The sequence below is a fragment of the Bos grunniens genome, chromosome 8 (assembly GCF_055505025.1).
Source record: "Bos grunniens cultivar Pamir isolate PY7600 chromosome 8, Bosgru_T2T1.0, whole genome shotgun sequence".
In the NCBI taxonomy this organism is placed as follows: domain Eukaryota; kingdom Metazoa; phylum Chordata; class Mammalia; order Artiodactyla; family Bovidae; genus Bos; species Bos grunniens.
The window spans coordinates 15903228-15930249 of NC_141172.1; the positions used below are offsets into that span (position 1 = coordinate 15903228).

Here is a 27022-nt window from a genome sequence, read left to right on the forward strand (position 1 = left end):
TAGCAATACAGGAACACAGCCCTGAGCATTAAAATACAGGCTGCCCAAAGCCATGCCAAACCCGTAGACACCCCAAAACTCACTACTGGACACTTCATTGCACTCCAGAGAGAACAGATCCAGCTCCACCCACCAGAACACAGACACAAGCTTCCCTAACCAGGAAACCTTGACAAGCCACTCATCGAACCCCACCCACAAAGAGCAACCTCCACAATAAAGAGAAACCACAAATTTCCAGCCTACAAAAAGGTCACCCCCAAACACAGCAATCTAAACAAAATGAAAAGGCACAGAAATATTCAGCAGGTAAAGGAACATGATAAATGCCCACCAAACCAAACAAGAGGAGGAGATAAGGAGTCTACCTGGAAAAGAATTCAGAATAATGATAGTAAGGATGATCCAAAATGTTGAAAACAAAATGGAGTTACAGATAAATAGACTAGAGACAAGGATTGAGAAGATGCAAGAAATGTTTAACAAGGACCTAGAAGAAATAAAAAAGAGTCAATATATAATGAATAATGCAATAACTCAGATCAAAAACACTCTGGAGGGAACCAACAGTAGAATAACTGAAGCAGAAGACAGGATAAGTGAGGTGGAAGATAGAATGTTGGAAAGAAATGAAGCAGAGAGGGGAAAAGGAAAAAGAATTAAATGAGGACAACCTCAGAGACCTCTGGGACGATGTTAAACACCCCAACATTCGAATCATAGGAGTCCCAGAAGAAGAAGACAGAAAGGGCGTGAGAAGATACTTGAGGGTATAACAGTTGAAAACTTCCCTAAAATGGGGAAGGAAATAGCCACCCAAGTCCAAGAAACCCAGAGAGTCCCAAACAGGATAAACCCAAGGCAAAACACCCCAAGACACATATTAATCAAATTAATGAAGGTCAAACACAGAGCAAATATTAAAAGCAGCAAGGGAAAAGCAACAAATAATACACAAGGGGATTCCCATAAAGATAACAGCTGATCTTTCGATAGAAACTCTTCAGGCCAGAAGAGAATGGCAGGACATACTCAAAGTGATGAAACAGAAAAACCTACAACCCAGATTACTATACCCTGCAAGGATCTCATTCAGATATGAAGGAAAAATCAAAAGCTTTACAGACAAGCAAAAGCTGAGAGAATTCAGCACCACCAAACCAGGTCTTCAACAAATGCTAAAGGATCTTCTCTAGACAGGAAACGCATAAAAGGTTTCCCAGAACGACAAAGTAAATGGCAGCGGGATCATACTTATCAATAGTTACTTTAAATGTAAATGAGTTGAATGCCCCAACCAAAAGAAAAGACTGGCTGAGTGGATACAAAAACAAGATCCCTATTATACTGTCTAGAAGAGACCCACCTCAAAACAAGGGACACATACAGACTGAAAGTGAAGGGCTGGAAAAAGATATTTCATGCAAATGGAATGCATGAAAATGCAAATGCAAAAGAAGTAGCAATACTCATATCAGATAAGACAGACTTTGAAATAAAGACCGAGAAAAGAGACAAAGAAGGACACTACATAATGATCAAAGGATCAATCCAAGAAGATATAGCAATTATAAATACATATGCACCCAACATAGCACCACAATATGTAAGGCAAATGGTAACAAGTATGAAAAGGGAAATTAACAGTAACACAATTATATTGAGAGACTTTAATACTCCACTCACACCTATGGATAGATCGACTAAATGGAAAATTAGCAAGGAAATACAAACTTTTGATACAATGGACAAGTTAGATCTAATTGATATCTATAGGACATTTCACCCCAAAACAATGAATTTCACCATTTTCTCAAGTGTACACGGACATTCTCCAGGATAGATCCCATCCATGGCCATAAATCTAGCCTGGGTAAATTCAAAAAAATTGAAATCATTTTAAGCATCTTTTCTGATCAAAATCTGGTAAGATTAGATGCCAACTACAGGAAGAAAAGTATTAAAAATACAAACATGGAGGCTAAACAGCACACTTCTCAATAACCAGCAAATCACAGAAGAAATCAAAAATGAAATGAAAATATGCATAGAAACAAAATGAAAACACTACAACCCCAAATCTATGGGATTCAGTAAAAAGCAGTGCTAGGGGGAAGGTTCATAGCAATACAAGCTTACCTCAAGAAACAAGAGAAAAATCAAATAAATAACCTCACTTTAAACCTAAAGCAACCAGAGAAAGAATAAATGAAGATCCCCAGGGTTAGTGGAAAGAAAGAAAGAAATAAAAATTAGGGCAGAAATAAAAACAAAGGAGACTATAGCAAAAATCAACAAAACTAAAAGCTGTTTCTTTGAGAAGATAAAATTGACAAACCTTTAGCCAGACTCATCAGGAAAAAAAGGGAGAAGAATCAAGTCAACGAAATTAGAAATAAAAATGGAGAAATCACAACAGACAACACAGAAATACAAAGGATCATAAGAGACTACTATCAGCAACTGTATGACAGTAAAATGGACAACTTGGAAGAAATGGACAAATTCTTAGAAAAGTATAACATTCCAAAACTGAAGAAGAAAGAGAAAATGTGAACAGTCCCATCACAAGCACAGAAATCAAAACTGTTATAAAAAATCTTCCAACAAACAAAAGCCCAGGACCAGATGGCTTCATAGGTGAATTCTACCAAAAATTTAGAGAAGAGCTAACACCTATCTTACTCAAACTCTTCCAGAAAATTATAGAGGAAAGTAAACTGCCAAAATCATTCTATGAGGCCACCATCACCCTAATACCAGAACCAGACAAAGATGCCACAGAAAAAGAAAACTACAGTCCAGTATCACTGATGAACATAGATGCAAAAATCCTCAACAAAATTCTAGCAAACAGAATCTAACAACATATTAAAAAGATCATACATTATGACCAAGCTTTATCCCAGGGATGCAAGGATTCTTCAATATTTGCAAGTCAATCAATGTGTTCACCACATGAACAAATTGAAAGATAAAAATCATATGGTTATCTCAATAGATGCAGATAAAGCCTTTGACAAAATTCAACATCCACTTATGATAAACCCCCCAGAAAGCAGGCATAGAAGGGATGTACCTCAACATAATAAAAGCCATATATGATAAACCCCCAGCAAACATTATCCTTAATGGTGAAAAATTGAAAGCTTTTCCCCTAAAGTCAGGAAGAAAACAAGGGTGCCCACTCTCACCACTACTCTTCAACATAGTTTTGGAAGTTTTAGCCACAGCAATCAGAGAAGAAAAAGAAATAAAAGGTATCCAGAATGAAAAGAAGTAAAACTCTCCCTGTTTGCAGATGACATGATCCTATACATAGAAAACCCTAAAGACACCACCAGAAAATTATTAGAGCTAATCAATGAATATAGTAAAGTTGCAGGATATAAAATTAACACACAGAAGTCCCTTGTATTCCTATACACTAACAATGAGAAAACAGAAATTAAGGAAACAATTCCATTCATGATTGCAATGAAAAGAATAAAATACTTAGGAATAAATCTACCAAAGAAACAGAAGACCTATATATAGAAAACTATAAAACACTGATGAAAGAAATCAAAGATGACACAAATAGATGGAGAAATATACTGTGTTCATGGAGCGGTAGAATCAATATAGTGAAAATGAGTATACTACCCAAAGCAATCCATAGATTCAGTGCAATCCCTATCAAGCTACCAACGTGATTTTTTTTCAGAGAACTAGAAGAAATAATTTCACAATTTGTATGGAAATACAAAAAACCTGGAATAGCCAAAGCAATCTTGAGAAAGAAGAATGGAACTGGAGGAATCAACCTGCCTGACTTCAGGCTCTACTACAAAGCTGCAGTCATCAAGACAGTATGGTACTGGCACAAAGACAGAAATATAGATCAATGGAACAAAATAGAAAGCCCAGAGATAAATCTACACACCTATGGACACTTTATCTTCGACAAAGAAGACAAGAATATACAATGAAGAAAAGACAATCTCTTTAACAAGTGGTGCTGGGAAAACTGGTCAACCACTTGTAAAAGAATGACACTAGAACACTTTCTAACACCATACACAAAAATAAACTCAAAATGGATTAAAGATCTAAGCATAAGACCAGAAACTATAAAACTCCTAGAGGAGAACATAGGCAAAACACTCTCTGACATAAACCACAGGAGGATCCTCTTTGACCCACCTCCCAGAGTGATGGAAATAAAAGCAAAAATAAAAAAGTGGGACCAAATTAAACTTAAAAGCTTTTGCACAATGAAGGAAACTATAAGTAAGGTGAAAAGACAGCCTTCAGAATGGGAGAAAATAATAGCAAAAGAAGCAACTGACAAAGAATTGATCTCAAAAATATACAAGCAGCTCACACAGCTCAATGCCAGAAAAATAAACGACCCAATCAAAAAATGGGCCAAAGAACTAAACAGACATTTCTCCAAAGAAGACATACAGATGGCTAACAAACACATGAAAAGATGCTCAACCTCACTCATTATCAGAGAAATGCAAATCAAAACCACAGTGAGGTACCATCTCATGCCAGTCAGAATGGCTGCTATCCAAAAGTCTACAAGCAATAAAATGCTGGAGAGGGTGTGGAGAAAAGGAACCCTGTTACACTGTTGGTGGGAATGCAAACTAGTACAGCCACTATGGAGAATAGTGTGGAGATTCCTTAAAAAACTGGAAATAGATCTGCCTTATGACCCAGCAATCCCACTGCTGGGCATACACACAAGGAAACCAGAATTGAAAGAGACACATGTACCCCAATGTTCATCGCAGCACTGTTTATAATAGCCAGAACATGGAAGCAACCTAGACGTCCATCAGCAGACAAATGAATAAGAAAGCTGTGGTACATATACACAATGGAGTATTACTCAGCCATTAAAAAGAATACATTTGAATCAGTTCTAATGAGGTAGATGAAACTGGAGCCTATGAAGTAAGCCAGAAAGAAAAACACCAATACAGTATACTAACACATCAGATCAGATCAGTTGCTCAATCGTGTCCAACTCTTTGTGACCCCATGAATCACAACACGCCAGGCCTCCCTGTCCATCACCAACTCCCGGAGTTCATTGAGACTCACGTCCATCGAGTCAGTGATGCCATCCAGCCATCTCATCCTCTGTCGTCCCCTTTTCCTCCTGCCCCCAATCCCTCCCAGCATCAGAGTCTTTTCCAATGAGTCAGCTCTTCGCATGAGGTGGCCAAAGTACTGGAGTTTCAGCTTTAGCATCATTCCTTCCAAAGAAATCCCAGGGCTGATCTCCTTCAGAATGGACTGGTTGGATCTCCTTGCAGTCCAAGGGACTCTCAGGAGTCTTCTCCAACACCACAGTTCAAAAGCATCAATTCTTCAGCGCTCAGCCTTCTTCACAGTCCAACTCTCACATCCATACATGACCACAGGAAAAACCATAGCCTTGACTAGATGAACCTTTGTTGGCAAAGTAATGTCTCTGCTTTTGAATATGCTATCTAGGTTGGTCATAACTTTCCTTCCAAGGAGTAAGCGTCTTTGAATTTCATGACTGCAGTCACCATCTGCAGTGATTTTGGAGCCCCCCAAAATAAAGTCTGACACTGTTTCCACTGTTTCCCCATCTATTTCCCATGAAGTGGTGGGACCAGATGCCATGATCTTCGTTTTCTGAATGTTGAGCTTTAAGCCAACCTTTCACTCTCCATTTTCACTTTCATCAAGAGGCTTTTTAGTTCCTCTTCACTTTCTGCCATAAGGGTGGTGTCATCTGCATATCTGAGGTTAGTGATATTTCTCCCAGCAATCTTGATTCCAGCTTGTGTTTCTTCCAGTCCAGTGTTTCTCAGGATGTACTCTGCATCTAAGTTAAATAAACAGGGTGACAATATACAGCCTTGACGAACTCCTTTTCCTATTTGGAACCAGTCTGTTGTTCCATGTCCAGTTCTAACTGTTGCTTCCTGACCTGCATACAAATTTCTCAAGAGGCAGATCAGGTGGTCTGGTATTCCCATCTCTCTCAGAATTTTCCACAGTTTATTGTGATCCACACAGTCAAAGGCTTTGGCATAGTCAATAAAGCAGAAATAGATGTTTTTCTGGAACTCTCTTGCCTTTTCAGTGATCCAGCAGATGTTGGCAATTTGATCTCTGGTTCCTCTGCCGTTTATGGAATTTACAAAGATGGTAACGATAACCCTGTATGTGAGACAGCAAAAGAGACACAGATGTTTAGAATGGTCTTTTGGACTCTGTGGGAGAGGGAGAAGGTGGGATGATTTGGGAGAATGGCATTGAAACATGTATAATATCATATGTGAAATAGATCACCAGTCCAGGTTTGATGCATGAGACAGGGTGCTCAGGACAGGGGCACATGTATACCCATGGCTGATTCATGTCAATGTATGGCAAAAACTGCTACAATATTGTAATTAGCCTCCAATTAAAATAAATTAAAAAAAGAACAAAACTAAAACACAAATTGGAAAACAAAACTAAAGCAAGGTGCTGATTGGAGAATAGAGCAATGAAAATAAAACTAACAAATATGTTGTGAGGAAAGGAAGGAAAGAAAGAATAGATATGCAGAGTTAAATAGAGGTAGATAAAGAAGATTTATATACATTAAAGATTAACTGCAATGGGAAAAGAACAGTAGGAAAAGGAAATTTATTCCTTTGTTTAAAGGAATAAATGTAGAAAAAAATAGGTTTAAAAAATTAAAATTAAAAAACAGAAAAGAAAAGAAAAAACCTCCACAGAACTGCAAAAGGCCAACATAGAGGAAGAGGTTTATTAGAACTATAAAAAATGTGAGGGGAAAAAAAAGATCAAAGGCTTAATTAGATTTCATAGTGCCAATAAAATCAACAGTTGCAACAGAGGGGGAAAAATAAAAGAAAAAAATACAGAAGAATCTATAGAACACGTCAAAACAATAATAAATGTTTGTCTTGAGTCACTGCTGTCCGAGTCCTTCCCCTCGCTGGGAGTCTCAGTCCCCCTCACCTCCCTAGGATGCCCTCCAACGCTGGGAGTCTCAGTCCCCCTCACCTCCCTAGGATGCCCTCCAACACTGTGCTATCTCTGGACCTGCTGTGGGGCAGCTCAGATTCTGATCTGGTCCTACTCCTGTGTGTTCTTGCCTCCAGTGTCCACAGCTAACAGAACTAGCACGTTTTCCTTTGTGGGAGCTCTCAATGTCCTTTTATATATTTCATAGAGAGTCTGCCTAGTTGATCATGTGGATTTAATCTGCAGCTTATACAGCTGGTGGGAAGGTTTTGGGTCTTCTTCCTTAGACACACTGCCCCTGGGTTTCAATTGTGGTTTTATTTCCACCTCTGCATGTGGGTTGTCCACTGGGGTTTGCTCCTGAGGCTGCCCTGGAGGACTTGGGTTTGCTTCTGTGAGGGCCAGGTGTGGAGGTGATGTAGGTGCTTGGGTCACAGGGGTTCTGGCAGCAGCAGGTACTCGGGAGTTGTCGGCTAGGGCAGCAGGAAATATAGTGCTCTTGAAGGATATGGCAACCAGTATTGGCCAATACACTCCAGTATTCTTGCCTGGAGAACCCCCCACACAGAAGCCTGGCAGGCCACAGTCGACAGGGTCGCAAAGTGTTGGACATGACCGAAGCGACCCTGTGCACATAGATGCAAGACTTTTTTGGCCTGTGACAGATCTGTCCCAGTGAGAGTTGAGCATGAAGGTGGCGCAGCTGCTTGGCTTGCGGGGACCCTGGCCATGCCAAGTGTGCAGGGACATGGACTGCATCTACCGCAGGAGTTATGGCCCTATCAGAGTCTTTTTTCAAGCCTTTTGTAGCTGGTGATCAGAAGGCCTCTTTGGCCAGTCTTTTTCCATTGCTCCACCCGTTCAGGCACTTAGAGGGCTCCCTTGCCTGGAGTCCTTCTCTGTTGTTTGGTGTGTTAGGCACATAGAGGGACCCCCCCCCCCGGCCTAGGTCCTGCTCTGTAGAATGGCGCATCAGACACTTAAAGGGCCACCCTAGGTGGGGTCCTACCCTGTAGTTCAGTGCCTCAGGTGTTTGATGGGCCAGCCTTTTTCTCCTTCAGCTGCCGATGCTGGTGTGTGGGGCGGGAGAGCCTTTGGTGATGGCTCAGCAGTATTGCCTTGCTTCCATGGCTGCCTGGCTTACCTCCACAGTCATTTCCCACCACAGGCTCCTCCCTCACATCCCCTCTGTCTGTCTCTGCCCAGTCAGCTGCAGCCCTCGCCCTGGGATTGCTCCACAGTCTCTAAACTCCAGCTGCCAGCCCCTGCACCTTCCAGGGAACCTGTGTCCCTGTCCCGGATATGTATGGCTGTGGCAAGGACTGTGATTCTCATTCTGTTTAGGCTACCACAGGTCAGCTGTTTCAGTCTCAGCGTTAAATATTTCTCCTGTAACTCAGACAATTGTCCCGATGTGGGGATAGGACCCCTGCTTCAGTTCCCCCACCAGGCGAGGGCAGGTCCAGTCCTACTAACACTCCTGTTTTTCCCCCTAGTTCCTTTGTCCTACTGAGTTTTGTGTGGTTCTATATATTTTTTTACACTGGTCAGGTACTCCTGTCCATTCTCAGCTGGTGTTCTGCGTGCACTTTTGTGTCTGAAGGTGTATTCCTGATGTGTCCCTGAAGAGAGATGTACTCCACGTCCACCTACTCCTCCGCCATCTTGTTCCCCTTAAAATTTTTTAAATGTGGGCTGGAATCCCATATTTTAGAGAGTTCCTTCTTTGCAGAAACCTCAGCTCTACTTTCCCCTGCTTTTCTGAGCCTCCTCCAGGAAACTTTTTCAGGCAATGGGAAGAGTGGAAATTCTTCTGTTGCTTGTATGGCTTTGGATATTTCCTCATTTGGATAAAGTTTATTCTTTAGCATCTTTTTAAACTCTTTAACTATCCTTCCCCATGAGATTATACCTTTTCTCCAACCATTCTGAAAACATACAGGGCACTTTGTACTACATTTTCCACCTTCAGTACCAGAGTTGTTTTTCCAAATAGTCTCACTACTTACTTTATGGAAAGAATAAGGGTGAAACTGACAGGTTTGTTATTTTTCGTACTTCTTTAATTAAAATGTTTTTAGTTTTAAGGTAGGATTTTTTTTTTTTTTTTATGAAATACACTACCACTTTTTTTGCCATACTGATAATGATTGGCTGCTTTCTACATGACTATATATATAATAGATGCCTTTACATTATCTAAAATTAGAATCAATATTTTGCTTAGTTGTGTCTGACTCTTTGAGACCCTGTGGACTATACAGTCCATGGAATTCTCCAAGCCAGAATACTAGCTGTTCCCTTCTCCAGGGGATCTTCCCAACCCAGGGATTGAATCCAGGTCTCCCAGCGTTGCAGGCAGATTCTTTACCAGATGAGCCACCAGGGAAGCACATGTAAAAGATAACTTTATGTTATCTAAAATTAGAAGCAAGTTTTTGGTATCTCTTTCTAAACTTTAACAAACTAAACAGTTTAAACATACTAAAGCAGTGCTGCGCAAACAGCAGATTGTGAATAGATGATGAGTTTGAGTATACCTTCCTTGGATAGGCAGCTTATAAAGCACTGAGATGTTACTAGCAGAGAATATTTGAGTGTGATGCCCTTTTAAAATAGTAAGTTCCAACAAATTTTGGGGGTGAACAGTTGCCTGAGTTTAAGCATCAGTGCTTGGAAATATGCTATTCTGTCTTCATTTTTAACCCTTTTGTATGTTTCCATAATTTCTTCCTAGATTTTAAGATCAAACTTTTATTCTATTAGAAGTCTATTTAATCAAATGGTAGGAGAAATAATGAATCATATTTAAAAATATGTTCTTCCTACTACTTTTAGATTACTAGAGGAAAGATAGGCATCTTTTCCATTAGCCTGTTATTATACTCTAGTGCAACCCCAAAATAACCACTATCTGATCCGTTGTAAAAGGCTGGCAGGAGGTCCCTATTGTGCATTTTGTCCTGGATTGATGATGTCTTCAGAGGCAATAATTTTTTGAATACTGCCCGTTTCTGTAGTCCCCCATGTGCATTTTATTCTGTTAGACTCAGCATGTACTGAGTTTAGATCTAATACTTTATATCTTTGTCCACCCTGTCCCTCACACTTGGAGTTCCTCCCCTGTCCATATCACTTGTTAGGTTTTAAGACCTACTTCATAATAAATGTCTGTAAGATCTCCCTGGCTTTTCCCCACTGCCTTATGTACTCTGAAATTCTGTTGTACTTCATATTGCACAATTTATCACTTTAAAGTGTGATATTCATATTTTAAGCATATATAGGCACCATGAAGGCAAAACTTGTGTCTTAAATCCTACCACACACACACTACCTGTGGCATTTTGTAAAGCCTGCTTCTGTGGCCTTTACAGCTCATATGGGATAGATACTGAATGGATATTTATTGATTCTTGGAGTAATCTCTGGATTGTGGTTCTATTGTTTTTTTAATTTATTTTTAATTGGAGGATAATTGCTTTACAATGTTGTGTTGGTGTTTGCTGCACAACAGGGTGAATCAACTGTAAGTATATGTATGTCCTTTCTTTCTTGAAGACTGGATTTGTGGTTCTTAAAAGTTAGGTTTACAGGCTATTAGACAGTCACTTATCCAGAAGTTCAATGGACAGTTCAAGGGGTTTGGTAGAATACTAGACAGTTTTTCTGTACTAAATTGTTTGTATTTTCTTCTTTATGAAAATAATTGATTAATTTTGAATATCATGGTTAACATGATGCAGTTAAACTTAATTCAGTAGTTTAAAACACTGCATGAAAGTCTGTTGGTTTTGCTAAGAGAAGGATGAAAGCTTCTCTGAAAAGATTATTCTTAACATAGTAAAAGAACAGTTTTGTTTCTTTTTCAGAAAGAAACATTTTGGCTTCTTGAAAAGGCTGAAGCTCACTAAAAATGTTAAAAGTTATCAAGCTGACTTTCTACAGTTAGAATATATTTAAAATGTTTCTTTATAACTTAAAATTTTTTAAAACCAAAGTTATCTGTAGTCTAAGAAAAGAAGGAAATCTGTGGAGGCACAGCACTGCTGTCCAATATATCATCAGCTTTGTTACTAATGAGATTCCAGCAGATTGATAATGCCAGAGGCCTTGGAGAGTTAAGATTCTAGAGGGAAAGCTGGTAAAATGTGTTGTTCTAAATGGCATAACCACTAAAATGAATAACTTAAAATCAGATGAGAAAAACTTATTAAAAGAGAAAACAAAGTAAAATAGTTTAACCCTTCTAATAACCAACTCTGCTTGATAGGAATATTGGATTTCAGTACTCTCATTTTCTTCTCCGATATATATATACACACACACATGACTTAGTGACTGAAAAAAAAAATAAACACATATATTCTAAAACCTGATATTTGGTTTCTAAATAAGAATTAACTTAAAAACCTTTTTTTAGAAATTTTCAAGCATAAATAAAAAATAAAGTGGGAATTTTAACTCCCATATACTCAGCTGCATCTTCAGTAATTTATCTGCAGTGTACAATCTCTTTTCATCCATATTCCTACCTGCTTCCTACCTGCTATATTATTTTAAAGCAAATCCTGTATTTTTTCAGTTTACTTGTAAATATTTTAATAAGTGTATCTCTTAAAGATAAGAGCTCAGTTTTTAAACATAATCAGAATACCTTAAAAAGTAGCATTTCTTAAATATCAGATAATATTCAGAAAGTGTTCAAATTTAACCTAGTTGTTCATTGGTGGATATTGTGATATTAAGATCTACCTGTTGGGTCAGGTGTTATCAGCCTTGCATTAATGGTTTTGTGCTGTACTTAGTCACTCAGTCGTGTCTGACTCTTGGCAGCCCTGTGGACTGTAGCCTGCCAGGCTCCTCTGTCCATGGGGATTCTCCAGGCAAGAATACTGGAGTGAATTGCCATGCCCTCCTCCAAGTGTCTTCCCAACCCAGGGGTTGAACCGAGGTCTCATGCATTCAGGCAGGTTCTTAACCAGCTGAGCTACCAGGAAAGCTCCATTAATGGTTTTAGTAGCTATTTAGTATTGTCTTTTTCCATTATTTCATTAGGGGTTACAGAACAGTAATAATGTAATTTTAATCTTGAGATAGCCACAGTTCAAATTTCTCTGATTGTCTTACAGTATTTTTAGTTTTAAATTTTTTAATAATTTGAAGTTATCTTTATCCTTATTCTTTTAAAATTTTATTTATTTTTTAATTGAAGGATAATTGCTTTACAGAATTTTGTTGGTTTCTGCCAAACATCAACATGAATCAGACATAGGTACACAAACTACGTAAGAATCAGTATCCAAATAAGGTCTCTACATTGCAATTGGGTAATATTCCGCCTCTTTTTAATCTGTATGCTCCCCCTTTTCTCCTTCTCTCTGCAGTTTATTTCTTGAAGAATCGGGAGTTAGAGTTTCTCCATTTGAATTTGCTGATTGCATCTCAGTGTTTCATTTAACATTGTTTTTCTATAAATAGGTAATTAGAAATAGTCTTGAATCACATTCATGTTCAGTTTTTTTAACAGGAATATTTAGAAGCAATGTTGTGTCCTTAAGGCACACAGTATATAGTTCTTCCATTTTTTGTGAGCACATTGTAGCCTTTGGAATCTGTTCTCCACATGGCTATTAAGAATGTGCTTCATTTCTTGAACCTACCCTGTTTATTTAACTTATATGCAGAGTACATCATGAGAAACACTGGACTGGAAGAAACACAAGCTGGAATCAAGATTGCCGGGAGAAATATCAATCACCTCAGATATGCAGATGACACCACCCTTATGGCAGAAAGTGAAGAGGAACTACAAAGCCTCTTGATGAAAGTGAAAGTGGAGAGTGAAAAAGTTGGCTTAAAGCTCAACATTCAGAAAATGAAGATCATGGCATCCGGCCCCATCACTTCATGGGAAATAGATGGGGAAACAGTGGAAACAGTGTCAGACTTTATTTTTCTGGGCGCCAAAATCACTGCAGATGGTAACTGCAGCCATGAAATTAAAAGACGCTTACTCCTTGGAAGGAAAGTTACGACCAACCTAGATAGCATATTCAAAAGCAGAGACATTACTGTGCCAACAAAGGTTCGTCTAGTCAAGGCTATGGTTTTTCCTGTGGTCATGTATGGATGTGAGAGTTGGACTGTGAAGAAGGCTGAGCGCCGAAGAATTGATGCTTTTGAACTGTGGTGTTGGAGAAGACTCCTGAGAGTCCCTTGGACTGCAAGGAGATCTAACCAGTCCATTCTAAAGGAGATCAGCCCTGGGATTTCTTTGGAAGGAATGATGCTAAAGCTGAAACCCCAGTACTTTGGCCACCTCATGCGAAGAGTTGACTCATTGGAAAAGACTCTGATACTGGGAGGGACTGGGGGTAAGAGGAGAAGGGGACGACAGAGGATGAGATGGCTGGATGGCATCACTGACTCGATGGACATGAGTCTGAGTAAACTCCGGGAGTTGGTGATGGACAGGGAGGCCTGGCGTGCTGTGATTCATGGGGTTGCAAAGAGTTGGACACTAGTGAGCGACTGATCTGATCTGATCAAGGTATAAAGCAAAGGAGAAAAGGAAACATATAAACATCTGAATGCAGAGTTCCAAAGAATAGCAAGAAGAAATAAGAAAGCCTTCCTCAGCAATCAATGCAAAGAAATAAAGGAAAACAACAGAATGGGAAAGACTAGAGATCTCTTCAAGAAAATTAGAGATACCAAGGGAACATTTCACACAAAGATGGGCTCGATAAAGGACAGAAATGGTATGGACCTAACAGAAGCAGAAGATATTAAGAAGAGGTGGCAAGAATACATAGAAGAACTGTACAAAAAAGATCTTCACGACCCAGATAATCATGATGGGGTGATCACTCACCTAGAGCCAGACATCCTGGAATGTGAAGTCAAGTGGGCCTTAGAAAGCATCACTATGAACAAAGCTAGTGGAGGTGATGGAATTCCAGTTGAGTTATTTCAAATCCTGAAAGATGATGCTGTGAAAGTGTAGCACTCAATATGCCAGCAAATTTGGAAAACTCAGCAGTGGCCACAGGACCGGAAAAGGTCAGTTTTCATTCCAATCCCAAAGAAAGGCAATGCCAAAGAATGCTCAAACTACCGCACAATTGCACTCATCTCACAACCTAGTAACGTAATGCTCAAAATTCTGCAAGCCAGGCTTCAGCGATACATGAACCATGAACTTCCAGATGATCAAGCTGGTTTTAGAAAAGGCAGAGGAACCAGAGATCAAATTGCCAACATCCGCTGGATCATTGAAAAAGCAAGAGTTCCAGAAAAACATCTATTTCTGCTTTATTGACTGTGCCAAAGCCTTTGACTGTGTGGACCACAACAAACTCTGGAAAATTCTGAGAGAGATGGGAATCCCAGACCACCTGACCTGCCTCTTAAGAAACCTATATGCAGGTCAGGAAGCAACAGTTAGAACTGGACATGGAATAACAGACTGGTTCCAAATAGGACAAGGAGTACGTCAAGGCTGTATATTGTCACCCTGCTTATTTAACTTCTATGCAGAGTACATCATGAGAAACGCTGATCTGGAAGAAGCACAAGCTGGAATCAAGATTGCCGGGAGAAATATCAATAACCTCAGATACGCAGATGACACCACCCTTATGGCAGAAAGTGAAGAGGAACTAAAAAGCCTCTTGATGAAAGTGAAAGAGGAGAGTGAAAAAGTTGGCTTAAAGCTCAACATTCAGAAAATGAAGATCATGGCATCCGGTCCCATCACTTCATGGGTAATAGATGGGGAAACAGTGGAAACAGTGGAAACAGTGTCAGACTTTATTTTGGGGGGCTCCAAAATCACTGCAGATGGTGACTGCAGCCATGAAATTAAAAGACACTTACTCCTTGGAAGAAAAGTTATGACCAACCTAGATAATATATTCAAAAGCAGAGACATTATTTTGCCAACAAAGGTCTGTCTAGTCAAGGCTATGGTTTTTCCTGTGGTCATGTATGGATGTGAGAGTTGGACTGTGAAGAAAGCTGAGTGCTGAAGAATTGATGCTTTTGAGCTGTGGTGTTGGAGAAGACTCCTGAGAGTCCCTTGGACTGCACGGAGATCCAACCAGTCCATTCGAAAGGAGATCAGCCCTGGGATTTCTTTGGAAGGAATGATGCTAAAGCTGAAACCCCAGTACTTTGGCCACCTCATGCGAAGAGTTGACTCATTGGAAAAGACTCTGATGCTGGGAGGGATTGGGGGCAAGAGGAGAAGGGGACGACAGAGGATGAGATGGCTGGATGGCATCACTGACTCGATGGACATGAGTCTGAGTAAACTCCGGGAGTTGGTGATGGACAGGGAGGCCTGGCGTGCTGTGATTCATGGGGTCGCAAAGAGTCGAACACGACTGAAGTGACTTAGCAGCAGCATAATTTAAAAGTCCTTTTTAATTTTTATTACTCAAAATGTTTAAAAACTCTTCTATGTTTGTTTACTTTCACTGGGTAATTAAAATTTTTGTTATAACAGAAAGCAATCTAAAACATAAAATATTTTCATTTATCTAGCTTAGGGGATCTCTGTAGCTCTCAAGCATTGAGAATTGTTATAGATGATAATAAAAATAGAAGTATTGTATTTTACCTTTTGTATTATGTAGTATGTTCCCTTTTTAAAATACTGAAATTTTAAATTTTAAAGTGATTGGGTTTTTCATAGTTGTAATTTTTCTCCTTGTCAGTAAAATATTTAAAGAGTGGTAGGTGTTTTATTTAGTTGCCAAATATTTTTCCCTTTATGGTTTTATCCCATGTTTGTGTTGTTATTGTTGTTTAATTGCAAAGTCCTGCCTGATTCTTTGTGACCCTATGGACTGCAGCACACCAGGCTTCCCCATGCTTCACTATCTCCCAGAGTTTGCTTAAACTCATGTCCATCGAAGGCTTCCCTGATAGCTCAGTTAGTAAAGAATCCGCCTGCAATGTGGGAGACCTGGGTTCGATCCCTGGGTTGGGAAGCTCCCCTGGAGAAGGAAAGGCTACCCACTCCAGTTTCCTGGCCTACAGAATTCCATGGACTGTATAGTCCACGGGGTCACAAAGAGTTGGTACAGAGTTTGACTAGAGTATGAATTAAGTTGGTAGCAAAGAAGATAGCAGGAAAACAAAAGAAAAGTTGAACATACCCAGATCAGAAGAAAATGGAATAGAATTTATATTTGTGAGTAGTTGGCTAGGGGATTAACCATAAGAGATGAATACTCAATAAGTCCTTGAACTCTTTATTGCTTTTTCCTTGAAAAATATCAATATTTTAACTCTTTGTCTTCCTATAACTTTTGCTTAGCCAAGTTCTTAAACTCTTTTGTCCTTTCCCTTAGGTTATTTGGTTCATTTCTTCAATTATATTGCTTTTCTCTAAAATTCTCTAAATGGTATTTAGTATTTTAGGGGCCACCTATGTTACTAGATTATATAAAGGAGCAGAATTAATGTAGTTAATTCTGTAATGTCTCTTGTTTCTTTGTATATATATATATTTAAAGTATTTTAATTTTTATATATTTTAAAGTATTTTTATTTTATATATATATATATGTTTTTAAGTATTTTTATTTATTTGGCTGCACCAAGTCTCAGTTTTTATTTATTTGACCATGCTGTGTCTTAGTTGCAGAACGCAGGATCTAGTTCCCTGACCAGGGATCGAACCTAGTTCCCTGCATTGAGAATGAGGGGTTTTAGCCACTGGACCACCAGGGAAGTCCCTCTTTGTGTATATTTTAAAGTTACTTTGTTTTATTTTTTTAAAAAATTTAATTTTATTGGAGTGTAGTGGATTTATAGTTGTTTTAGTTTCAGGTGTACAGCAAATGGACTCAGTTATGCATATATGTATTTACATATGTTCATTCTTTTTTATATTCGTTTTCATTTAGGTTATCCGTGAATTTTTTGTTTTGTTTTGTTTTGTTTTGTTTTAATCCGTGAATGTTGAGTAGAGTTTCCTCTGCTATACAGTAGGTCCTTGTTGGTTATTTGCCTTATATATGGTAGTGTATGTGTGTTCGTTCCAAGCTCCTCATTTATCTCTCCCCTACAAGTTTTCCCTTTGGTAACCATCTGCTTGTTTTGATGTATGGAAGTCTTTTTCCATACATCATACATACAAGTCAGTTCATTTGTATCTTTTCTTAAAAATTAGATTCCACACATGAGTGATACCATGTGATATTTATCTTTCTCTTTCTGACTTACTTCACTTTAGTATGATAATCTCTAAGGTCCATCCAGTCAGTTCAGTTCATTCACTCAGTCATGTCTGACTCTGCGACCCCATGGACTGCAGCACATCAAGCCTCCCTGTCCATCGCCAACTCCTGGAGTTTACTCAAATTCATGTCCATTAGTTTGTGATGCCATCAAACCATCTCATCCTCTGTCATCCCCTTCTCCTTCTGCCTTCAATCTTTCCCAGCATCAGGGTCTTTTCAGATGATTCAGTTCTTCACATCAGGTGGCCAAAGTATTGGAGCTTCAGCTTCAGCATCAATGAACACTCAGGACTGATTTCCTTTAGGATGGACTGGTTGGATCTCCTTGCAGTCCAAGGGACTCTCAAAAGTCTTCTCCAGCACCACAGTTCAAAAGCATCAATTCTTTGGCACGCAGCTTTCTTTATAGTCCAACTATAGTCCAACTTTCTTTATAGTCTATCCATATTTGACTACTTTGACTAGATGGACCTTTGTTGGTAAAGTAATGTCTCTGCTTTTTAATATGCTATCTAGGTTGGTCGTAACTTTTCTTCCAAGGAGCAAGCATCTTTTAATTTCATGGCTGCAGTCACCATCTGCAGTGATTTTGGAGCCCCCCAAAATAGTCTGTCACTGTTTCCACTGTTTCCCCATCTATTTGCCATGAAGTGATGGGACCAGATGTCATGATCTTCATTTTCTGAATGTTGAGTTTTAAGCCAACTTTTTCACTCTCTTCTTTCACTTTCATCAAGAGGCTTTCTCACTTTCTGCCATAAGGGTGGTGTCCTCTGCATATCTGAGGTTATTGATATTTCTCCCGGCAATCTTGATTCCAGCTTGTGCTTCCTCCAGCCCAGCATTTCTCATGATGTATTCTGCATATAAGTTAAATAAGCAGGGTGACAATATACAGCCTTGATGCCCTCCTTTGCGATTTGGAACCAGTCTATTGTTCCATGTCCAGTTCTAACTGTTGCTTCCTGACCTGCATACAGATTTCTCAAGAGGCAGGTTAGGTGGTCTGATATTCCCATCTCTTAAAGAATTTTCCAGAATTTGTTGTGGTCCACACAGTCAAAGGCTTTGGTGTAGTCAATAAAGCAGAAATAGATGTTTTTCTGAAAGTCTCTTGCTTTTTTGGTGATCCAACAGATGTTGGCATTTGATCTCTGGTTCCTCGGCCTTTTCTAAATGCAGCTTGAACATCTGGAAGTTCATGGTTCACATACTGTTGAAACCTCGCTTGGATAATTTTGAGCATTACTTTACTAGTGTGTGAGATGAGTGCAATTGTGTGGTAGTTTGAGCATTTTTTGGCATTGCCTTTCTTTGGGATTGGAATGAAAACTGATCTTTTCCAGTCCTGTGGCCACTGCTGAGTTTTCCAAATTTGCTGGCATGTTGACTGCAGCACTTTCACAGCATCATCTTTTAGGATTTGAAATAGCTCAACTGGAATTCCATCACCTCCACTAGCTTTGTTCTTAGTGATGCTTTCTAAGGCCCACTTGACTTCACATTCCAGGATGTCTGGCTCTAGGTTGATGATCACACCATCGTGATTATCTGGGTTTTGAAATTCTTTTTTGTGTAGTTCTTCTGTATATTCTCGCCACCTCTTCTTAATATCTTCTGCTTCTGTTAGGTCCATATTATTTCTGTCCTTTATTGTGCCCATCTTTGTATGAAATGTTCCCTTGGTTTCTCTAATTTTGTTGAAGAGATCTCTAGACTTTTCCATTCTATTGTTTTCCTCTATTTCTTTGCACTGATCACTGAGGAAGGCTTTCTTCTTGCTATTTCTCTCCTTGCTATTCTTTGGAAGTCTGCATTCACATGCTTATATCTTTTCTTTTTTCCTTTGCCTTTTGCTTCTGTTCTGTTCACAGCTATTTGTAAGGCCTCCTCAGACAGCCATTTTGCCTTTTTGCATTTCTTTTCCTTGGGGATGATCTTGATCCCTGCCTCCTATTTGTATTTCCCTACTTTTTTCAATTTAAGTCTGAATTTGGCAATAAGGAGTTCATGGTCTGTGCCATAGTCAGCTCCTGGTCTTGTTTTTTCTGACTGTATAGAACTTCTCCCTCTTTGGCTGCAAAGAATATAATCAATCTGATTTTGGTGTTGACCATCTGGTGATGTCCATGTGTAGAGTCTTCTGTTGTGTTGTTGGAAGAGGGTGTTTGCTATGACCAGTGCATTCTCTTGGCAAAACTCTTATTAGCCTTTTCCCTTCTTCGTATTGTACTCCAAGGCTAAATTTGCCTGTTACCCCGGGTGTTTCTTGACTTCCTACTTTTGCATTCCAGTCCCCTATAATGAAAAGGACATCTTTTTGGGGTGTTATCCATGTTGCTGCAAATAATGTTGTTTCATTCTTTGTTATGGCTGAGCAGTATTATGTTGTATATATGTACCATGTCTAAGTTAGTTATTTTGCTGCTTTATGACTTCAGTAATTGGTCTAATTTTATGCTTGCTCTCTTCCCCCAGCCATTTTTTTAGTAATGTTTTTAACAATTAATAGTATGAATTCTTAATATCTTAAATTGTATTTGTATTATTTTACCTCAAACCCCTATGTCTTTTATTTTTCTTGGTGGATTTCAATGATCTTACTTTAGTATCATGAATACATTGAAACTATTTTTATTTCTCTTAGAGGAGTACAAATAATTTCCCTGAGATTGTTTTGTTACTCTCAGACTCCTAAGCCTGTGTAAAAGCTTGAAAATGCTCCTTTGTAGAATTCTCTTAAAATTTACTCACTCCCCTGAACACACTTGTGCACAGATGTGCATGTGTGCGCATGCACACTCACACTTACTTTCACATATGCAGAGTTGGGGTGCAGAAGGACAGAACCATGACTGCACTGATATTTTGAGGATTTAGATAAGGCATATTAGGTTAAGGTTCGGAGAAGGCAATGGCACCCCACTCCAGTACTCTTGCCTGGAAAATCCCATGGACGGAGGAGCCTGGTAGGCTGCAGTCCATGGGATCGCTGAGGGTCGGACACGACTGAGTGACTTCACTTTCACTTTTCACTTTCATGCATTGGAGAAGGAAACGGCAACCCACTCCAGTGTTCTTGCCTGGGGAATCCCAGGGACGGTGGAGCCTGGTGGGCTGCTGTCTATGGGATCGGTCAGAGTCGGACACGACTGAAGTGACTTAGCAGCAGCAGCAGCATGTTAAGGTTACTGTTTTAGAAAGAGTGTACAAGTTTTACCCCTTCTGATTGGAGGGTCATAATTGGTAACAAAAGACCCTACAATTATCTGATATTGAGGATAAGAGTAAATTATCTTTGAAAATGTATTCTGATGTTTGCAAACTATATTTTAAAAATGAGTCAGTAGAATGAAGAAAATTAAGAACTAGTGAAACAACAAAGTATGATCTTAAATGTTTAAATAGTTTGTCAGGTTACATTTTACAAGTCACTTATCTTGTTTTCACATTTGTGAAGTGAAGCACTTATGCTGAATTATTTCAGATACAGATCCTACAAAGCTTTGGCCTCTACGTGCAGGTGTGATGGGCAGATGGAACTTAGGATGCTTTTACCTATGCTGTACTACAGAGAGCTCAGTCACTTGGATTTCAATCATTTTAAATGTAAACAGAGAAGAGCAAATTCACAGAGGATTGTTTCTTCTTCCAGTACTATGTATACTACTGTTTCTGATTAAAAAAAAAGTAAAGCAAGTTCCACCTCTGCTCTCTCAGAACATTTGAAACAAACCCATAGAAAATATAAATGAAAAAAGGTTTTCATCAAGACTTTTCTCCTTTGAAACATTGGGAGCATGTGTATAAACATTTTGATCCTGAATCTCTAGTGCTGATATCTCTAGTGCTGATAACTGTATGAACTTGTTTAGTCCATTAAGTCGTGTCTCTTTTGCAACACTATGGACTATAGCCCACTAAGGCTCCTCTGTCCATGGGATTTCCCAGGCGAGAAGACTGGAGTGGGTTGCCATTTCCTCCTTCTGGGGATCTTAAGTTTATGGCAGAGGAGCTCTTTAGCTGTGGCTGCTTTTTGAGTAGCTTATATAAATAGGCTTGAAGAGTGATCTGAATTAAGTGAGAGTATATAGCTCAGTAGATCTTAGCCATTTCAGAAGTGCTTGAAAGAGGAGCAAAAAAGGATGAACATAATATACCTTCACTTACAAATACTTTTGCATACTCACATATATCCCTGTAGTCTTTTTTGAGAGCAAATATAGGCTGATGATTTGCTATGTAAACATCTACAGGATCTACTAAAATAGATTCTCCACTTATTTAATGAAAATATCTAAGTTTCACTCATTCATTTATTTAGATTCAAAGCAAACTAATTTCATAAAAATGCAGCTGCTTCAACATTTGTGACTTAACGTATGAGAGATTCCATAGCTGTTGATTAGTTATACATTGATCCCTAAGGTAATATGTGAACTTCAATTATAACGCCTGAACTTTGTAAATGTACTTCTTTTCACTAGAAAACTGTTGCCAATAAAGAGTTTTTGGTCAAAAAATTTTAGTAGAGCAGGATTTACTGACTTGTTACTTATTTTTCATTGGCTACTTTCATTGGCTAGTAGGAAATTCTTTTGGATTATTATCCAGCTGACAGATATATTAAGTGAAATATAAGTGATACCTGAATCTTATGGGGAGAAAAAAGGAAAACAGTTTAAAATACTGCCATTTTATATATTTTTGTATATACAGCTTTCTATGTAAAATTAGGCTTTTGGGACATCCTAAGACAATCTACCTTAATTTTTACAGGAGAGAACCTCTGAGAAAGTAAGGGATTTTCCCCAAATTATATGATTAAAAGCAGAGTAAAGGTTAGAATTCAGGTATTCCAACTTTGAGACTCTCCCTTTCTCCCCAGTCATCCATTACATTCTGCTCTTCATTCATTATCAGGCAGCAACTTCTAGCCTGAAAAAACAATCACATTTTTCTAAAAGCTTATATTTTAAACTCTTCACTCAGAATCAGTGACTACAGATATAGAATTCTAGAGTAAAGCCTGTTAGGCATGAAAATTAACTTTGAGACTATGAACAACTTAGCAGCACTTTTTTTCTTCAATTTGTTCTGTCTCACATTAGAATACTTAGATGTAAAGCATTATTTATTTATACAAAAGGCTATATTCATTTTTTTCTGTAGCTATTTGGAAATATTTTTTGCTCTGGAGAGATATATAAAATATTCTTTTGCATTAAATGATAAAAATTGGAACTTATTTTTTACAAGTTCTATTTGTGGATACATACTTTGTTAGCTCATTTTCTACTTTAATTTTGGAATGGGAGTAGTTTTTGAATAATTAGGATGTAGGAGAATCAGTTAAGGTGAGTAAATAATTTACTTTAAAATCCGTGGAGTAGAATTTTTATATGTTATATTATCAGAATTTTCCATGTCAGTCTATGTTTTATAAATGTTTTCCCTACCACAGGAAAATTAACAAAGCTAACAATTGGGGGATCATTACCTTCTTTTTAAAAGACATATCAGGAATTTAAAATAAATAACTTGGAGGTATAGAGGAGCACTCAAAGTTGTAACTAACTTGTGGACTTCAGTAATGGTCCAAGACCATAGTGGTTGAGGGCTACAATCCGTGTTTATATGCACGTTCTTAGCATCAGTTACTGAAGCCTTATAACAAATGCATTTTAAAAAAATTATGGCTTACTAACTTCATTAATTAAAATCCTATTGATGAAAGTTATTCTATCTTAGAAAGTAGCCTTAGGCATTCTCCTTGAATTTATTGATTTAGAACAAAGTGTTTGAAAAAGCATATGAAAGGCTTTGGAATAACTGCAGTGCACATGGTGTCCAGCTTACTGGTGGATAGTTTTCTGTTTTTATAGTTTATAAGGCAGAGTACTTTAAACTTCTTTTTGAGTGGAATTTTACCTCAGTAATAAGCAGTATTCTGTCCAAAGGGTGTCAACATTTTGTAATGTCAAGGCTTCACTGTGGTCTAAAGTGGTACAACATTTTAATTTGGAAAGTTGGTCAGGGACATCCATATGATGGTATACATTTCCCAGTGCTTCCATGTTCTAGTAAATTGGGATGAAAAATAATTAAGATTTACATTAAATTAGATGTTTTCAAAGTTGATGGGGGAATTCCCTGGCAGTCCAGAGGTTAGGACTCAGTGCTTTCAGTGCCAGGGCCTGAATTTGATCCCTGGTCAGAAAATTAAGGTTCTTCAGGTAAAAAAAAAAAGGTTGAGGAGTCAGGGGAAAAGGGTTTGGGATGACGCTTATGGAATTTGGGACTCTAATGTGGGAGGTGGGGGAGGTCAAAGCAGCCCTTACATGATAAATAGAAGGGAAATTTTGATCAGAGCCTTTAGGTCACATGATTCTGTCCCTTTTTGTGTGTGTTACAGGCAAAGGGGAAGATAGCGATGTACTCAGTATAAATGCAGACGCTTATGACAGCGACATAGAAGGCCCCTGTAATGAAGAAGCAGCTGCTCCTGAGGTCCCAGAAAATACAGTCCAGAGTGAAGCTGGTCAGATAGATGACCTGGAGAAAGACATTGAGAAAAGCGTGAACGAGATTCTGGGACTTGCAGAGTCCAGTCCAAAGGAGCCCAAAGCCGCCACCCTGACTGTTCCTCCGCCGGAAGATGTTCAGCCTTCAGCACAGCAGCTGGAGCTGCTTGAACTTGAAATGAGGGCCAGAGCTATTAAAGCCCTGATGAAAGCTGGTGATATAAAAAAGCCAGCCTAGTTTATTTAAATTGTGTCTGAATATTGGATGTGTTTGAACAATGCCACACTATATCATTTTGTATCTAAAGTTTATCTGGGGGTCTTACCTGATATTTCTCATATAACTCTTACTAGATAAACTCATCTTAGGTCTAAAATACATGTTATTGTTGTTACTTTTGTATTATGTAGTTGTTTTTTGAATTCATGACACATATCATTGGGTACTCTAGATACTTTGTTAGATGAGTATTTAGTATATCTGAAAATTAATATCTGAAAAGCCATTAGCTAAAAAGAGTCATGGTATTTTTTCCCTTTATTTTGAAATATTTTGGCATCAAACCAAAAAGTTTATGATAGATTGACCAAGCATGTTGCCTTCAGGCTATCTATATTTTGCAATAGAATATTAAATTATTGCTCCTAGGTATATTTACAATTTAAGTTGAGTTATGTTTATATGCACTTTTAAAATATGTGCCATTTTGAAGATGCCTTTTATGGGTATGGACTTAGTAAAAACTGAACAACATTTTTGTTACAAGGCAGAGATCCAAAGTGGCTGAGCAAAGCTTTTTTATAAAAAAGTAAAAATAAGGACTTAGTTTAAAGCATTTTTTAACAACATCGAATTAATTGTCCAACTTTAATTCCAGCAAACCATTCTAACAAGTATTTGATACTGTCGAACTCTTAGTTCAGTTTTTTTCCTTCTGTAAAAAGGGCACACATTTTCATTTACATTCCAGGCAGTTAGGAGAAGGAGACTATTTTATTGTACAGGCTTTCATCTGATGTTTTTGCTTGAAAATCTTACGTGCTATAATTCCATGAATTAAAAATCATTAAGACTATCATTCTAGATCTGAGGACTTTTGATAGATTTCCAAAAATGAATTTAATTTCAGGAAGTTTTGATAAGTGGATGTAATAATTAATCTAATTTTGTATAGTTTTTGTAAATAGATTAACATGCTGCCACAATTATGAATGCTTTTTGTCCCATCACTAATTGTAGCTGTTTGATACCAGAATAAATTTAGGTAGAGACTCTTAACTTAAAATAAATTTTTTTTTGTAAAATATAAATCTGAAACTGTTGTTTTTATATTTGCTAACAAATATAGTATATTTATAAGGCATGTTCTGTTAGTGTTGTGGGAGGATTTTCCTTATACACAAAAGAACTTAGAGGGATAAAAGCTGGCTTAATTATATATAAATTTTAGAGGATCTCTTATGAAAATAGTACTTGGGCTTCCCTGATAGCTCAGTTGGTAATCTGCCTACAATGCTGGAGACCCGAGTTCGATTCCTGGGTCAGGAAGATCCGCTGGAGAAGGGATAGGCTACCCACTCCAGTATTCTTGGACTTCCCTTGTGATTCAGCTGATAAAGAATCTGCCTGCAATGTGAAAAACCTGGGTTTGATCCATGGGTTGGGAAGATCCACTGGAGAAGGGAAAGGCTACCCATTCCAGTATTCTGGCCCAGAGGATTCCATGGATTGTATAGTCCATGGGGTCACAGTCAGACACGACTGAGTGACTCACTTTCTTTTTCACTTATGGAAATAATATATATGAAACAATGGAGTAGCAGTTACAAATTCATTTTTGTTGTTCCTGAACATGCCTTTAAATAATCCTGTCATTTCTTTTTTCTTGCTGAATCTTTGTAATGAAGCACAGAGGCCTGTATCATTTGAAATGCTTCTCTTAGGCTGAGAAACATGGGTATGATTTAAATAGTTCTCGTAGTTACTGCTTCAAGATGAAAAAAATCAGTTTCTATTTCCACTTACACTAAAAGTTAAAATGATAACAAAGTAGTGCAGAATAAACTTTATTGCTACTTACTAATTATGAGATGCAGCAGATGACATTTGTGTGATCCAACATAGAGGAGGAGAAAGAGGTCTGAGTGCTTTGTAGCTGATTAAAGTCACCACCTTCATGAAGCATTGTGTGCCTGCTGTATTCACTGTGCAGAATGCTTTAGAGTACATTTGACTAGAGTGGGTGTATGTGAGGAAGAATGAGTTGAACAAATTAGGCTACTTAGATTACTACTTTGGAAAATCAACTTTTTTTTTTTTTGGTAATGTTAAAAGACATGAGAGGTTTTTGCAAATGAGTGGCTTTAGAGAATAGGAATAAGGTTATTTTAGAAATGCCTAAGTAATGAGAAAATACCATATATTGATCTGCTGCTGTCATTTAATCATCAGCTCACAGGTATTTATTGACTACCTCTAAGGTGTTTAGTCTTGTTCAGAGTCTTAAACTGTTATGGTGTAGGAATGTTGTGTAGATTTTAGCATGGAATAGACTGATTAATAAACATATGAGTGCTGTTTCATTTTATGTCTAATCTTCCATTTTGCCAATGTAAAAAAAAATTTAGTTCATGTTTAATTAGTGACTAAAAGGGAAAAAAAACGGCAGTCTAATTTTTCATCCAAAGTCAGGTAATACTGATATTTGACTAGGAACTTTACCTAAATCTTGAATGATTGATGCTATCTGGTATAAGGGGTCCTTTGAGTAAGCCTTGGCCCACTTTTTGATGTTCCTACTAATCCTCATGCTCAAGATATATCCTGATAACCTATCACTGGATGACCAGTGTAGTTTACTAATTATGAGAAATCACCTAAGCCTCCCAAATCCTTTTGTTGAACACCATCAATTCCTTAAAACTATCGGGAAGTATATCTTTTCCTTATAAATCTTGTTGCCAAAACCTACTTTCAGCAAATCATTAGATCCTAGGGCATGATTAGCTATCTGAGTAAAAGAATCATTTGGACAGTAATACAAATTGCAATAAAACACATTTTTCAATGCCATTTCAAGATAGATAACACAGGAGTTAACCCACAATTTAGGCAAAATATAGATGGCAGCTTGAAGGTTTTAAAAACTACCAGTTTTATGTCAGAACAAGTAGGAAAAGAGTTTGGTTATAGATACTTTCCTTTTGTTGTATCTGTTTAATTGTTTAAAA

General features: G+C 38.1%; 1 protein-coding gene across 2 annotated transcripts in view; it reads left to right on the forward strand.

The window, feature by feature from the left end:
* Window positions 1–25102, forward strand: part of CAAP1 (caspase activity and apoptosis inhibitor 1) — a 71619-nt gene extending 46517 nt beyond the window's left edge. For both annotated transcript variants that reach the window (XM_086414926.1, XM_086414925.1), the window contains exon 6: window positions 23683–25102. In XM_086414926.1, the coding sequence (XP_086271052.1) occupies window positions 23683–24029 (347 nt within the window). In that variant the 3' untranslated portion in view covers window positions 24030–25102. The remainder of the gene's footprint in view (window positions 1–23682) is intronic.
* The last annotated feature ends 1920 nt before the right edge of the window (window positions 25103–27022 follow it).